This window comes from Pavona decussata, unplaced genomic scaffold (assembly GCF_977016875.1).
Source record: "Pavona decussata unplaced genomic scaffold, jaPavDecu1.1 SCAFFOLD_9, whole genome shotgun sequence".
Taxonomy (NCBI): Eukaryota; Metazoa; Cnidaria; class Anthozoa; order Scleractinia; family Agariciidae; genus Pavona; species Pavona decussata.
In genome coordinates, this window is record NW_028145432.1 from 3,307,464 (window position 1) to 3,323,732 (window position 16,269).

The 16,269-nt window shown below is 40.4% G+C and overlaps 2 protein-coding genes across 3 annotated transcripts; both read left to right on the top strand.

Moving 5' to 3' along the window:
• The first annotated feature begins 5,801 nt into the window (after positions 1-5,801).
• Positions 5,802-7,996, top strand: LOC146488594 (major facilitator superfamily domain-containing protein 6-like). Its single transcript, XM_085116701.1, has one exon. It carries the CDS (start codon positions 5,979-5,981, stop codon positions 7,566-7,568), a length of 1,590 nt encoding a protein of 529 aa, XP_084972827.1. The 5' UTR covers positions 5,802-5,978; the 3' UTR covers positions 7,569-7,996.
• Positions 7,997-10,752: 2,756 nt separating this feature from the next.
• On the top strand, positions 10,753-15,616 carry LOC146488595 (major facilitator superfamily domain-containing protein 6-like). Of its 2 annotated transcripts, XR_014866097.1 has the most exons (3): positions 10,753-13,123; positions 13,222-14,334; positions 15,003-15,616. XR_014866097.1 is itself a non-coding variant. In XM_085116717.1 (2 exons), the coding sequence occupies exons 1-2, from the start codon at positions 11,500-11,502 to the stop codon at positions 13,410-13,412; spliced, it is 1,815 nt and encodes a 604-aa protein (XP_084972843.1). In that variant the 5' UTR covers positions 10,753-11,499; the 3' UTR covers positions 13,413-15,616. The 2 variants fall into 2 exon arrangements, 1 of the variants encoding a protein (XP_084972843.1); XM_085116717.1 differs by having other exon boundaries at positions 13,222-15,616.
• The last annotated feature ends 653 nt before the right edge of the window (positions 15,617-16,269 follow it).

Sequence of the window (16,269 nt, forward strand, 5' to 3'; positions counted from 1 at the left end):
CGTACACTTCAAAATCTTGAAATTCACGTGTCGCGAAAAATTCATCTTGACTTGTATCCCCCTCAAGAAAATTAAGGCATGGGTCTCAGTTATTTACTTGAAAAAATAAGGGGGTGGCCTATCATCTGAAGATTTAGCCGTAACTTCGTGAGACTTTGGCAGAGTAACGTACATGGTTGCAAATGTCAAAGTATTGACATACACGATGTATGTAAATTGAGTTACGTGTTACGGCCGTAACGTCGTGAGACTTTGGAGAGTAACATGGTTCAGTGCAAATGTCAACATATTGACATACACGATGTATGTAAATTAAATCACGTGACAATAACAACATTTGTAATTGTATCATGACAATAGCGACCCACTAAGTATCATTGACAAACCAGCCTAACAACCGGTTTTTCGAAGGCCATATGGTAAATGATCAACCAGGGAAAGTTAATCTCGTTTATTTGTATATATAAAGTTACAGTTTTGTTACAGTTTGAAGAATCAAAACCAATATGACGTCAGTTGTATCATTTAGTCGATCCAAGATCCAAGATCTTACGAGTCTCAAACAAAAAAGCAATACAATAAACGATAGCCACAGTCTGGATTACTTTTATGTGTTTGTCGAACTCAATAATGTTAAGGTGGATCGCAGATCCCCACAGCTCGCGCCATGAACAAATTAAACGTATCCTCACCCCCGAACTCGTGATTTCATGTGAGATTGAGGATGTTCTAGATCCACGTCTGTTAAGCTCACCCCTCACCCCTCACCCCTCACCCCTCACCCCTCACCCCTCACCCCGCCCCCACCCCTCACCCCCGGAATAGACCTGCCGAAAGAGGGCTTATAAGTGATCAAGCTTGTACACTTGCCCTCTATCAGCTCTTCAAACAGTGAATCAGAGGACAGTGATACTGAGTAATACATGAAGTTTATTTTCCCAATGTGAAAGGGATGCTATATACCATGTTATGTTGGTTTGTTATGCCATCATTTTGATAATAAATAATATTTGACTTGTTGTTGATTCGTTCAGTGTTGTTTCTTTTTTGTGGAATGGAAATTGGATTGCACAAAATTACATGGCCCCTCAGAAATGGTTGCACAATTTTATGCAGCTCCCCATTTTCAGGTGCACAAAAAGGTATGACCCCCACCCCATTTGCACCAGCCCACCCCCCCCCCCCCCCCCTTCTAATAAATGACCGGTCACCAAACGCTTATTGACGGATTACCTTAGAAAGTATTTCATCTCTATTCATGGCCCAAGCGCAGTGGGTATGACTCGTTAATCTAGAAGAAAAGAGGATACGTGAATTTGATATAGAAAATAGAGGGAATTCCATTGGGTATTCCGTATATCAAAATAATGGGAGTTGGAAGTACAGTTATAGGGGCAAATCTAAAGCAGAACAATCAACCACAATATCCTGAGTCAGCACATTATTACTAGTAGTTCCAACACCAAAAGTTGTTTGGCAACTATGAGAAAGCGAAAGGTAAATTCGTTCAGTGTTTACAGCCAATATAAAAAAGTTAGTTTAAACTGGTAACCAAACTGACTACGTGATTCCTAAAAGTCATTCAAAGTAATGCCCCTGACCAGGAAAGCCGTTGTTAAGATTATCACATATATGAACAACGTAAAAACAATCTTCGCTTGTTTAATTTTTCAATGGAGAAGGCTCTTTCTTTTTATTAGTAGTTAAGAGATTTCTAAGAGAGTTAGCAAAGATATTAAGAAGACAAGACCACTGGTCACAACGGGTGGTTCACGACTAAAGGTGTGTGACAAGTTAGAGAAAGGCAAAATTCCACGAACTGTGTGAAGTGCCAAGGAGTAACGGACTAAAGCATTGCGCTAAAACTCGTGTGCACGAATATAATTTTTATCTGCTGGATTCACGAGCAATAGACGCCAACGTTATTGCAAGAGAGGCTGGAGACTGACAGAAGCGACTTTCAACTACTTTTTAAATGCTACAGTGTTTTACTCAACTGAGAAGTATGCGTGTCTCCTTTTAACATTTGCTTAGCAAACAAAGATTGTTGATTTTGACTCAACGGAAATTAAAAACAAGTGATGCGATTAACTGAAAATGCTGACCTTGATCAAAGAGAGCAATGTATTGACAGCAAAGGAGAACAGCCACATGATGCCAACAATGACAAGACATGCTTTCCACAAATCAATAGGAAGCTTATTACAGCAAAGCTGTTTTACTTTTTGTATTTTTCGTCATTGGGAGCGCTTTTGCCTTATCTTGCTTTATACTACAAGCAAATGAGACTGACGCCATCTCAAGTGGGAATTTTGATGGGATTAAAACCTTTTGTGGAGTTCATCTGCACACCATTGTGGGGAGCCTTTGTGGACCGATTCAAAAAAGGCAAGACAGTCCTGTTGTTTTCCCTGCTGACTACAGCACTGTCTCAGTTTTCGCTGTCTTTAGTGGCACCAGCTGAGCGTTTATGCACAATGCACTCAATACCGCGTTCCATCGAGCAGCAAAATAATTCTTCTAGTACCATTTCACATGAGAAAAATGCGTCCATTTACTGGAGGGGTTTTATTTTTGTGCCGTCCGTCGTGAACAGTAAGCCATGGCCCTTAGATTATCTCATCAAAGAAGAGGCTTCACTCGAGCTTTTGTCAAAGAATTCTGAACGCGTTCCCAACACCAATGAACTTTTCACAATATTATTCATCATTATCCTATTTTGTAATGTGATTTCCTCTCCTTCTCTAGCTCTTGCAGACACGGTAACTATGCAAACATTAAAACCCAATGTGCATTTATACGGACGCCAGCGGCTTTGGGGATCCGTTGGATGGGGAATCGCATCATTTCTGGTTGGAGCACTAGTTACCTTAAGTCACCACTGCCCCAATCCATTTACTAAACCTTCTGAAATTAATTACATGCCTTGTTTCTGTACATTTGGTGTTTTAATGTTTCTAGCCGTTCTAATATCTACAAAATTTAAGTTTTCTTATAACTCTGAAGACATGGATGATGTTAATAACCGTCGTATAATTGGTAGTCTTAAGAGCATCATTAGCATAAAATACGCCATGTTCTTATTCACAGCGTTTTATTTTGGAATCCTGAATGCCTTTACAAAGACTTTTCTATTTTGGCATTTGAAGGATTTGGGAGGATCACAGCTGCTCTTTAGCATTATTGCAGCTATAAACTGCCTTGCTGAAGTCTCTCTTTATGTGATATCTGACAGGCTTATTACACACTTGGGCCACACTAGAGTCATATACCTTGCTGCAGCAGGGTTCGCTCTGCGCTGTTTGTGGTATTCATTCCTCACAAACCCCTGGTACGCTCTTCCGCTTGAAGTTATGCCTGGAATAACAAACGCCTTAGCTTGGGTGGCTATGCTGTCGTACGTCAATGAAATATCAACAACTGATAACTCTAGTACGCATCAAGGTATATTGTATGGATTCTACAGAGGTCTTGGCTATGGTTGTGGCGAAGTGCTTGGAGGTGTAATGATTAACTTTGTAGGATCTGGGAATGCTTTCAAAGTTTTTGCATTAGGTGCAGTTTGCGTCCTTGTAGGTAACATTTTCGTTGAGAATTTGAATACACTAAAACGAGTTTTTAAACGTTTCTCGGAGGACTAGGTAATTAATTAACACGAAAAGGTATAGATGAAGGTCATATTTATTTTATGAGCTGGCCCTCACAGTTATAATCAAATTCTAATAGCAGTAGTATTATCTTTTAATCTTACGGGCATCTCCAATAGAATAATTATCTCAGCCAGTTACCGGCAATAAAGTAGGTAGCCTCTGAGGGGTATGAGGAGAGCCGTCGCGAGATTACGTTGATTGGGGGGAGTAAAGCACTTGCCCTTCAACTTTCGATACAAACTGACTATGTATTTAAAATGAGAGGTAATCATTAAAAAGCACATTTTACTGAACTTTTAGGTCGTACGCTATGAAAACACTTAACGATCACTTGAGTAATAATCTGTCTTGACAGATATTGTTACAGATATTGCCTAGCTTTGGCTGAAAGTATTAAATAAATAGCCCTGTGTATGAGGATGAGTTGCACGAGCTGTGCCAGTGGGTATCAGCCTGGGTCAGTTTGGTTTACTGCTAGCTTTTGTTTTTAAGCCATTGATGCAATGCTGGAAAAGTTTTCCATTCAGGCAACCAAATAGGGTAAATTTAAAATAGATGGTCCCTGCAGAACTGGATTTAAAGTCTTTTACCCTCCCGCAGTACTTCACCTTAGCATGTTTTATTTCTGTATTAAATATTGGGCTTTTTGCCATCGATAAAATACAAAATACACCAGTTTTAAAGTCGACAATAACACATCAGTGGACTAATGAAGTACCCTACTCTTGTTAAAAACTGATCTAGAGGATATAGATCACCTTTTCCACTTTAAAATGTTTTCTAAAAGATGCACTAAACGGAAGTCCTTTGAGCTTACCGCATGACACAAATGAAATGACGGAAGTGATACTGAATTCCTAGCTGGTCGTTGTGTGATTTTGACAGATTGCAAAACGGAAGGAAATTGAGAACCAGATTCCTCTAGGAGATTAGAAATGTACAAAACAGTGACGCAAAATGGCAATTTCATGAGGTCGTTCAGATTTGATTTGAAAACTTGGTAACTGTACATAAAAACCAAATTTACTCGCTTAATAACCAAGAGTACAGCAGCGCTTTGAATGACGTAGTGAATGGAAGTGACAGTTTGAAGATGATGAACTTAGGATTAGACATTTTATCAATTATGATAGTCACCAAAGAGACATCGAGAGCGGCCTTTTCCCGTAATTTTCTACACTGAATTTCTCCTCCAACAAAAACATTTAAACCGTTTTACTCAATAAGAATCGTATTTGAAAAACAATTCAAGAAATCTAATTTCAGCCATTAGTTAATGACTGGTGTCATCATTGTTTAGCAGGCGAATGCTTTCTTTCACTGGTGTTAATAAATCAAAATAAAAAAGAGACGGCAAATCAGGCAAATATCTTCTTCTAATTTTTCCCTCTTTCACTTAAGTAAATGAAAATATTGTAAACGACGGGGTTATCTTTCATTTTTTTTTGGTTTTGGCTTTGTGCGTCTTGCACATCAATAAACAGAGCAGATTAGTCGTCAGCCAGAAACTAGCCACCTGCAGAACATTCTGGTGGTCTTGGTAAATTAAAGTCTTCAGTTTCCGAATTCGTAGCTTAGATTTTCAGGAAATTAAGGTAAAGGAAAACTCTTCAATCAAAAACTGACATTGGCAGTTAAATGTTGCTATTTAAAGGAACCGCTTTACAATCTATTTTCCATTTATTCATAGTATTACCAGTATGCTATGTTTCAATAAACAACACCAAACTCTATGGTTTTAACGGGAACAGCTAGAATGGGCCTGCTGAATAGAATTCGAGAAGTGATCTACTGTTTGAATTCCTTTAAAGGCGTTATTCAGTTTCTCGCCATCGGTGTTAACTCCACTGGCAAGGATCTCTATAGGACACAGTGATGTCTTCACAAGTCTAAAAATAAACAAAGTGTAAGATTAAGACAAATAAGAATCACCTCGACACTCATTAATCTAGGGATCAAACCTTGCTGACAACCAACAGTGAACAACTCAACAATCGTTCTGCCTAAGAAACGAATTTCCTTTTATCGTTTAAGTCCTCGAGGCGCCCAGTTTCGGTTGATTTAACCGACCGCTGAGGTTGCTAAACAACAAAACACCTGTTAGGGTGTCGACAATAAAAAATTCACATGTTGTCACTATGCGGCCATAAGCGGACGAATTGACTCATGAAAAGCAAATTTGGAAATGTTACGTGCTCTGACAAGAATTTGATATTGCACCTACCCTGCACGAAAAATCAATCGGCTTCGTTTAACCACTCAACGATAATTGTATTTTCTAACACGACTGATAAGAAGCAAGCTATCGATGCGAAGAGATAAGGGAACATGTCTGGCGACGAGAAGAAAGCTATTATAGACCAAGAACACTCGGATGAAGACAAGCAATGTTGTCCTCGGGTAAATCGCAAACTTTTGATCCCTAAAGCTTTTTATTTCTTCTTTTTCTCCGCTTGGGGATCACTGCTACCGTACCTGGCTTTGTACTTTAAACAACTGATGCTTTCACCGAGCGAAGTAGGGATTCTTATGGGCTTGAAGCCATTTGTAAACTTTCTCGTCATTCCAATATGGGGGGCCATAGTGGACAAGTGTCAAAAGAGCAAATTAGTTATGATTATTTCCATCATCGCACTCATCTCTTCCACCTTTACTCTCAGCTTAGTTCCGGGACCCAAAGAGAACAAAATAGTAGTCAAACGGTTTTGTAACATGACTGGTCCCAAATATTCTAGCTTAATGGACATAAACAGACCCGTGATTGACAGCCCGGACTACGAATTTCCTGAACCTGGGATTGACAAGATGGTCAAGATAGAAAATCACCGAGACTCGTATATGCCTTACTTTTTCAAAGGTCCTACCCCATGGCCTCTTGAAATCTTTATCAATCTGGATGAAAAGACAACAGTTCGGATAGAACTGGACACGACGAAGTGTTTTGTGACGCTATTTTTAATAACATTCTTTGGTACTTTAATCTCCGCTCCAACCTTAGCGCTGGTAGACACAGCCACCCTGCAACTTCTGGGATCAGAAACCCACAAGTATGGGATGCAGAGGCTCACTGGATCCATCGGTTGGGGTGTCGGAGCCTTCGTTGTCGGCGCATCTCTAAAAACAACTCACAAATGTGGTAAAGACAAGGACTACGAGATTGTTGATTATATTCCTTGTTTCTACACCTTCGCTGGCTTAATGTTTATGGGTTTAATAACGGCCACCCGATTCAAGTTCGAAGAGAAAACGAAGAAGTCACGAGGTGCAAGCCTAAGCGTGGGACTTCAAGCCTTGAAAAACACGACGTACCTCATGTTTCTATTCACTGCCTTGTACCTAGGTTTCCTTATGGCTTTTATCAAGACATTCCTCTTCTGGCACCTTAAAGATCTCGGCGGAAGCCAGCTTCTTTTCAGTATTATTTCAGCGGTAAACTGCTTCGCCGAAGTCAGTATGTACTTTCTTTCGGCCAGGCTTATAAAACGGATTGGTCATGCTAAAGTCTTGTATTTAGGACTAATCTGCTACGCCATAAGACTTTTTTACTACTCAGCTATTCCTATACCATGGATGGTTCTTGCTGTGGAATTGTTACCTGGTATTACAACAGCAGCAGTTTGGGCTGCCTGCCTCTCTTACGTGAGCATAAACTCAGGTCCAGGCGCCGCTACAACGATGCAGTGCATTTTGCATGGGGTGCACTGGGGCCTAGGTTATGGAGCTGGGGAGGTCATAGGTGGGATTATGGTGCATCATTATGGTGCTCCTACTACGTTTGTTATTTTTGGTGTTTTGTGCTTAGTTATCTTAGGCGTGTATATTTTGATCAATTACTTCTGCGGGCCCAGAGATGGAAAAGAGGGTTGTAATACAGATACCGAGTACTCGGATATTAGCGATGATGAAACAAAGAAATAACTTGTGCGAGCTGAAAATCTTATCCTTCTTTAAAATGGCAGCTATCAGCTCAATCATCAGTTCTTTTGCAAAAAAATGTGTTGATAGTAAATCGCAAAATTACAAGTGACAGTCGATATACTGTTTAGGGTTTTGTCATATTTTGGTATTAAGAGTGTAAAGGAAGTGCTTTAGCATGCTTAGCGCTCGTTCTCCAGATCCCTACTTTTGATTCCTACGGAATTAAGACATATTTACAAAATTGTTATAGCTGCCATTTAATTGAAGCCGTACAGGCCACTGGTGGCTTTATGGCTTTCTTTTTTTTTTTTTCGGAAACTTGTTGTTGCAGATAATTTGCAAGCTGTTTTGCGCGATTAAATATTTTTTCCTCCAACAATGGTTGATGTTTTGACGCAGTTATTTATATGTCGTTTAACTTAAGCATAAACCAGAAATTAAAAAAAAAATGTTACTTTGTTGTCCACTTGTAACTCTCAACTTTAAACCTTAGCTTCTGCATGGTTCGTAGAAAATGCAATGATTGATTCTCTGAAAAATAATAGATAGATATTTCCAGTCTATTGAAATGAGTCTAACGAATGAAGAGATGAAAGGGAAGTACCGTCGAACCTGTCCTTCGACCACCTCTCGTAAGCGACCACCTCTCTTGAGGAGACCACTTTTCCTCTTGTAAATGACGACCTCTCGTTGACGACCGCGACCACTTTAAGAGACGACGGTTTGCAACTTTCTTTTGTTTTTAACCTCCCGTAAGTGACCACACTTTTCACATACGTCCTCATATCTATCTCCTGTCGGGAGTTGGACAATTTGCCTTTGTAACATTATCACATGTACATTCTTGGGCAATTCAGGGGACATGAATGTCACAATATCGGAGGTAATGGGTGTCTCGAAATAGACGTAGTCTTACCGAAATAGACTTGTCCTGTACACCGATATATCCGATATGCTACCCGTGCAAGATGAATTGATGAAAGTGAAATACATGAAATATCATACACGTGAACTGTCAAAGAAATCCCTTTAATAGATGATAGACCATTGCAACCATGAGACGCTCGCAAAAGAACAGAAACTCGCCAAACCTTCCGTCATGACAAGATATCTAAATTTCAAAGCAAATAACAGTAAATGTTAATTTCACAATTCCGTGACCCATTAGTTTCGAATAATAGCTATGAAGGTTGCAAAGAGCGCGCATCATATTTCTCACGTTTCTTATCACCACCTCATAACTACGAATGTTTCCTTTTTCTGCCTTAACCCCTTTGACTCTTAATCCCAACATATCTGAAGATACCATTCTGCCAATGCAGTTATTGACTCCTCCATTTGTCCTCAACCTGGGATGAACAGTAAGCAATTTTGATGAGGAGCTTTAATGCACATGTTACACAGCATTTCGGCCGGAATTTCTGTCCACTGGGGCAATTTACAACAAGTATCGCCTCATATGCCAATGACCCTCTTGAGGATTCGGGCCTTTCCAAGAAACACAGACTTCTTTTTTAATGAATTTTATTCAGTCTACTAAGAATACATTACAGTCACATACAAAACTTGAGGCATACTTAGTATTCGATTAGCCCATTTACATCTCTTATAATAAACAGGAGACGTCTCCATACCGAAAGGAATTTGTTCGTTTGCCGACCCTTGGAATTAGGTATATTTCTTTGCACAATGGTCTTGTACGGGATCTAGATTGAAGCTTGATGACCTGATTGGACGTTATCACGTCTCGGACTGCCAACAACAATGCTCCGTCTCAAGCAACATCAGACAGGCTCAGGGAAGTTAAGCGCAAGCTACAAAGGGAATCAAGGAGAGGTGCCAATGAATATTGGAACAAGCTCTGATCTGAAATGCAGGAAGCTAATGATAGAGGAGACAAGAACCATGTATCAAAAAATCAAGGTGGCTCTTGGACCACAAGTAAATAAAGTGGCGCCCATCGAATCCAAATCAGGTGAACGACAAGAACCAGCAACTGGACCGTTGGATAGAACCATATTCTGAGCTATATACTCACTATATACTCAGTGGATCGCCACCTTAATGACACCGTCCGCCAAAAAAATTTCAAATCCTAAAAAATTGTCGTTTCCATCCAGAAGGTCTTTAATTCTCGCTATTCCGACATCATGCCAGTCTTTCCAGTATACAGATTTACCTGCTACAGTAATGTTTTTATTATTCCATAAGATAAAATCTCTAGGATTTTTCTGAGCATAATCTTTCGCAAGTGACTCCTGGACTTCTGCGCAGGCTTTGAGAACATCAGTGTGGTAGGTTGGCATGTTGTTGAGATGAAATTAGAGTCAAATATAAAAAGGCCGCCTTTTTTTCTAGGTAAAAGGACGGAATTGTCATCCACTGATTCTCAGCACCTTCCTGCATTTCTTTAAGCCAAGGAAATGAGAAAACTAGTTTTTGACAAACCCAGGATTTTAGCAATTGTTTTTCTGCCAAACAACGATAGGTCGTGTTGCGACCATATGTTAAAAACTTCTGTAACTTGGTTATTTTTGGTGTAAAATTCTCTGTTTCACATAATTTAAGGTTATATGAGAATGATGTCCTAATGCACAGATTGGCCTCTATGGCCACTCGATCTCATAGGAAGTGTCCTTCCTATTAGCATTTTACCAAGCCTGAAGTTTGGGATTGAATAAAATCGCAGTACCTGTACTGTGCTTGCTGCCATGGCTGAAACAAGTTTCGCTACTCCATTCCTTACTCCATATCGGCTAACTGATCATTAGAACTGTACGTCTTTTGTAAAAGCATTCTTATTATGTCGCTGTCTCTTCCTCGAGCTATTCCCTTAACGTTGAACGTGATGATACTACGATTACACATAGAGCAATTATTGTTTACGATACGACTAACTTAAGAAAATAAAAGAAGCATGAAAACCACTCCTTGTGCAAGTAAGAAAACAAAAACAAAATATTACACATATTAACGCGAGTAGGCAGTGAATAAAAGTCTCCATTACCTTCGATCCCGTTAATTCATTTCGCCTTTCATGTTTCTGAAATCCTCTTCTCTGACTATTATGTCCATTTTCGCAAAGAGTTCAAACACGTTTTTGGGCGTGGTCATGTAAATGATGACGTCATCCAGCACTAAATTTGATATAAGCGATATTTTATGTCAAGTGTTATTTCCATGTGGTGTGGCATCCTCCTTGGCTTCAAATTGACAAAGTTATTTGGCATTTGCAATTTTTTTTAGGTGCAAAGGATTCTGGGAAGGTTTTTATTATGATTATATATTACTTTTGTAATTATTTTCTTACTCGCTCCGGAAAATACGTACTGATAATGTAAAATCGTTGTTGGGGCATTGTAATTTCTTACTGTACTTAAACTACAAATTAAGATTCTATAAAACGTTCCTTTAAAACCTTTCTTTGCAACGTTTCTCTCTTGAAGAGATTTTTGCACCTACACTTTGAATCTTCAAGCACAATTAGTCCTTGAACGGGATTTATTACGTAATAATCTAAAATGATGATTTTCTGTCAAAGATCTGACGGTCTCAAAATCTCGTGAGGTGTTTGTTTTCTTGTTATTCCCGGTCGTGTTTTATGCGAACCAGGAGACATGCTAAGTAGCACTAAAACTAAGTTTAATCTTTCAATTTAAGCGGTTAAACAAGACGTCATAAACATCAAGCCAAAAAACCTTAAACCTGAAAAAAAAAGATTTATTTGAGCTGGCGGTATCTGAAGGTACCTGCATTAAAACCAGCAATCCACCAGTCATTTATCTGATGCCTACTTGAACTTGCACGTGGGTTTGATCACCTGTTCATCGCTTGAGACAATAAACAGTTCACCGTTCTTGTTCATGACAAAGTTAGGCTTGAATATCAGTGAAGGGAAAACGAGAAGTACAAAATACCAAATAAGTAAACTATGTCTTCAAAGAATCCGGAGGAACGCAAAGAAACCAACGATGAGGAAAACGATCAGGAAAAAGAGGAGAAAGGGGCCGGCTGTTTTAAAATCAACAAAGTTTACTTGGTATCCAAAGGATTCTACTTTTTCTTTTTTGCTGCTCAGGGTTCGTTGTTACCGTACTTAGCTCTCTTTTTCAAACAACTTGAGCTGCCCGCTCATCAAATCGGCGCCATCACTGGAGTGAAGCCTTATCTTGCTTTCTTCTTTATTCCGTTTTGGGGCTGCGTTGCTGATCGATTCAAGAAAGGAAAGCTATTGTTCGTTATTTCAATGATTGCTGTTGTGTTAGGGATGGTGGCGTACGCTCTTGTTCCCATTAATATTTGCGATACTGAGGTGACCTCCGTCAGTAGCCGGACGATTCTGAATAACTCCAAACATCGCTCCCATTTGAAAGAAAATAGTCTTGCCACAAAAGATGAGCCATCAAAGTCCTCACGCAAGCCTGCCATGGAGTACATGGAAATGGAAAACCTCAGATACAGAAATGTACTCGGTAAGAGACCTTACCACATAACTGAGTTGATAAGTAAGATATCACCAATTAAGAAAAATACGGATTTTACTGGTTTAAGTTTAAACATAAGAACTGGTAGAACCACAAAATTTGGGCCAAGCAATCTGACATCCTTGGATGAGGTCTCAGCAATGGCAGATGAATCACTCGAAGAAACTCCATGGTCTCAGTCAGATATGATCGCTTTACAGGACCTGAAAAGAAAGACCACTACGAGAAAGAACTCTTTTATTTTCCTTTACCTGCTCTTTGCCACAGTCTTTTCGACCATCCTGTCATGCCCTGGTCTCACGCTGGGAGACACAGCAACTGTGAACCTCTTAAAGCGAAATGGTGAAACGCATAAGTACGGAAAGCAAAGGCTTTGGGGATCCGTCGGCTACGGTTCAATGGCATTTCTAATTGGCGCAGCCGTTAGCCGAACGCATCTTTGTCCCCCGGGAAGTGCCCGACGCAAAGACGTAAACTATTATCCCTGCTTTGTAATGTACATTATTTTCAACGCCATTGCCCTAGTGATAGGCAGCAGGTTTGACTTTAACAGTAACAACAAGACAAAGAATGACAATAATGACGAAGGAGCGACGTCAATAGACGATGAGCTTCCTCAAAGTCAAAGAACAGAGGAACCCAAAACCGGCAGCAAAGGGATCATTGCAGGGCTCAAACTCATTACTCAGCCAAAACACGCAATGTTTTTAGTGACTGCGTTCTACGTGGGTATTACAATGGGCTTCATCCGAGTGTTTCTCTTTTGGCACCTGAAAGACTTGGGTGGTACACAGATTCTCTTCAGTATCATGACAGCGATCAACTGCGTCTCTGAGGTTACCTTGTATTTTCTTTCTACTAAGCTAATTTCCTTTATTGGCACAATACGTGTGTTGTACCTAGGCTTAATATGCTACTCTATAAGGTTGTTCTACTATGCATTTGTTTCCAACCCCTGGACCGTTCTCCCTATTGAGTTGTTGTCTGGAATCACCACAGCAGCAGTCTGGGCCGCCATGATGTCTTACGTGGGAACCCACTCGGTAGAGGGAGCGTCAGTGACATTGCAAGGTAAGTAAGGCTTCTTAAGTACGAAACTGCTGTTTGCGATATTTTATTTGCGGACATACTCTAGGTAGTCGTTAATTCTCGTTATTTACTTACCTTAGGAATTTTGCATGGTGTCCATTGGGGACTCGGGCATGGATCTGGAGAGCTCATTGGTGGAATGTTGATAAGCACCTTCGGAGCGTCCACTACTTTCGCTATATTTGGAACATTCTGCCTCGTGCTCATGGCTGTTTATATTCTGGTTACTTACCTAACAAATGGGTCAGATCAAAACAGCGGCAAGGCCTGAGAGACGTAAGCAACCTTCCCAAATGTCGATTGGCCTGACTGTGGGCATAACCTACCTGATCAGTAACTTTTTAAAGTCCATTGGTTCAGCAGCTGGCTGGCTTGCTTAACTCGATCAAATCCAACTTGCTTCACACAGAGGGATGTACGTTATGTGTTGGAAAGACAAAGATAGTGTCAACACCATATAAACATAAATATGCATGAGATTAAAAACATTAACGATGTCATTGCCATGTTTGTCACACTTTGTAATGATCATTGGTCTTTGTAATACCTGTCGCACCATACTTAATGGAGGGACTGGTTATGAAACCTTGCCATGAAAACAATGGTGCTGCAATTCGTGTTAAAAGGGCCGCGACCGTGCACAATTCTTTGTTTTAACGTTTCACACTACAGTTGAATATCTTAACAGGAACGCTTCGATTGGTCAGTTGCTGCGAAACATTTCAAAATCTGTTGTAGTTTGTGCATGGTCAAGGCCAAAAACGCTAACAAAAACATATAACAAAGAAGTTTGTCAGGCTTCATAACCATTGCCTTTTCAGTATTAACTATGGTCGCACTTTGTAAGAAAATTGTCTCACTTTTTAATACTTATCCCACTTTGTAATAACACTTGTCGCACTTTGTGATAATAAAGCTGTCGCACTTTGTAAAAGCAGACCATCGCACTTTGTAATGAACGTGGAAATAGAACTCTTTTGAATGTTTTAATCTCGGTGGAAATGCAAAAGTGCTTTCTTTGTAGTCATGTGCCGTCTACCTTGTGTAGTCGTAGGTGCTTCTATTGGTTTGACGTATAATAGTATGGCCGGATAGTTTTTTAATTTCCGAATTTGGTTCGTGTACACTTGTGAGTAGGTGTGTATGGTTTTTACATATTAATTGATGAGACAGAGATTGAGATGGCGGATCATGTTTACTGTAGGTAGGGTCGGTCGACACTATCGGTCGATGCATCGACCGACACTCGGCCGATATATCGGCCGAGTAGCGGTCCACACTCGGTTGACATATCGGCCGAGTGTCGGTCGAATGTCGGTTCAGTATCGGTCGACATATCGACCGATAGTCGACCGACACTCGGCTGACATTCGACCAACAGTCGGCCGATACTCGGCCTTTTGAGCGTCTATTTATCGGCCGATAGTGTCGGTGATCTATCGGTAAACTATCGGTGACCTATCGATGAGCTATCGGTAGGCTATCGGTGAACTATCGGCGAGCTATCGGTAGACTATCGGTGAACTATCGGCGAGCTATCTTTGATGTAGCGTAAATTACACACCGGAAAAGTGCGCGCTCAGTCTTAACTCCAAACCTAAAAATCGTATGGCCGAGTATCGACCGAGTATCGGTAAGGTATCGGCAGACTATCGGTAAAGTATCGATAAGGTATCGGCCGAGTGTCGACGAGACTAAAAACGTAGCGGTCAACACACACACCCGTCGATATATCGGCCGATGCTCGACCGATACTCGACCGACACCCAGTCGAATCGCGGTCGACATATCGACCGAGTATCGGCCGAGTATCTCGACCGATAGTGTCGACCGACACTACCTACAGTTAACATGATGCAAGAAAGAAAATGCTTGGCGAGATGGTAGATTTGATGGTAGTGGTGATGATTTTCCCGAGCCGGTAAAATCAGTTACACGAGAAAATTTCGAGTTTCTCCAGAAAACTTTATATTTACCAAGGTACAATTAATAATTCTTAATTAAACTTGAAAACTTTGCTTGTTATTTAAAAATGCTGCAAGGACTGTTAATAAAACCAGTTTCAGTTGTCGTGTATTTTAACGTTTGAGGTAACTTAATGAATTTTGTTTGATGAAGGTAATGCCGGTGTTTGGCTTTAAGACGGCTGTTTCCTATAAGTAACCTTTCCTTACGCATGTTTAAAGCTACGTGGAATGAATAGCATTCATCTATTTTCTAGCACTGAGTTAGGCGTCTGTTTAGATAATTTATTGAATGCCAGTTTTGATGCGGTACTTTAAGGGCTCTAAACAGAGATTGCATAAAAGTAAGGGTGAGAGATGTACCATATGCCAAGTCACTGATGAAAAGGAAAACTATTGGAGCAACTATTTTAGTTGTCGATAACAAACACGGCAGTTTTGTTATCGACAACTCACTTTCTCCCATCTGTGAGTGAAGGCCCGGCCAAACGGATACAGCCGCATGTGAACATCGTCCAATGTTGTTGAATCTGTACAGGCCCGCAAATGATCCCGGCCCGCAAATGATCCCGGCCCGCAAATGATCCCCGGACCTGAAATGATCCCCAAATTGAACCGCAAATGATCCCCGGACGGTAAATGATCCCCAGATTGGACCGCAAATGATCCCCGATCGCCTGACCATAAATATTGAACGGAATGGACTCAAATTTGGACAGTGGATTTAAATTTTATATACTTCGTTATTTTTTTTCTTTAATAACACACACCTAGACTGCAAAACATTCGTATTTTTTGCGTTGGTTTGTCGTAGGAGGAGTACGCGCAGTCTTCGATCGAAAGGTCACGACATCCGGTAGCGCACGCTCAGCGTGATAAATTACCATTGCGCTTGCTCAGTATTATTATTGCTCAGTACTGCATTAGGAAGTAAAGACAAATGCGCAGAAGCGTAGCATTTTTCACCTTATAGCGCATCAGTTTTTCGACAGCCGATGAAAAAAATATATTTTTGGATGGACCCAGAGCCACTCGTTCAACAATTAAAAAAAAAAAACGTTGGGGCTCTGGGGACGAGAATGACCTTGTGGGTTTCTGTAATATCTATGTATAAAGGAGTGTATCAATAGGGTCAGGGTTTGGAGAACCTAACCACACCCCCAA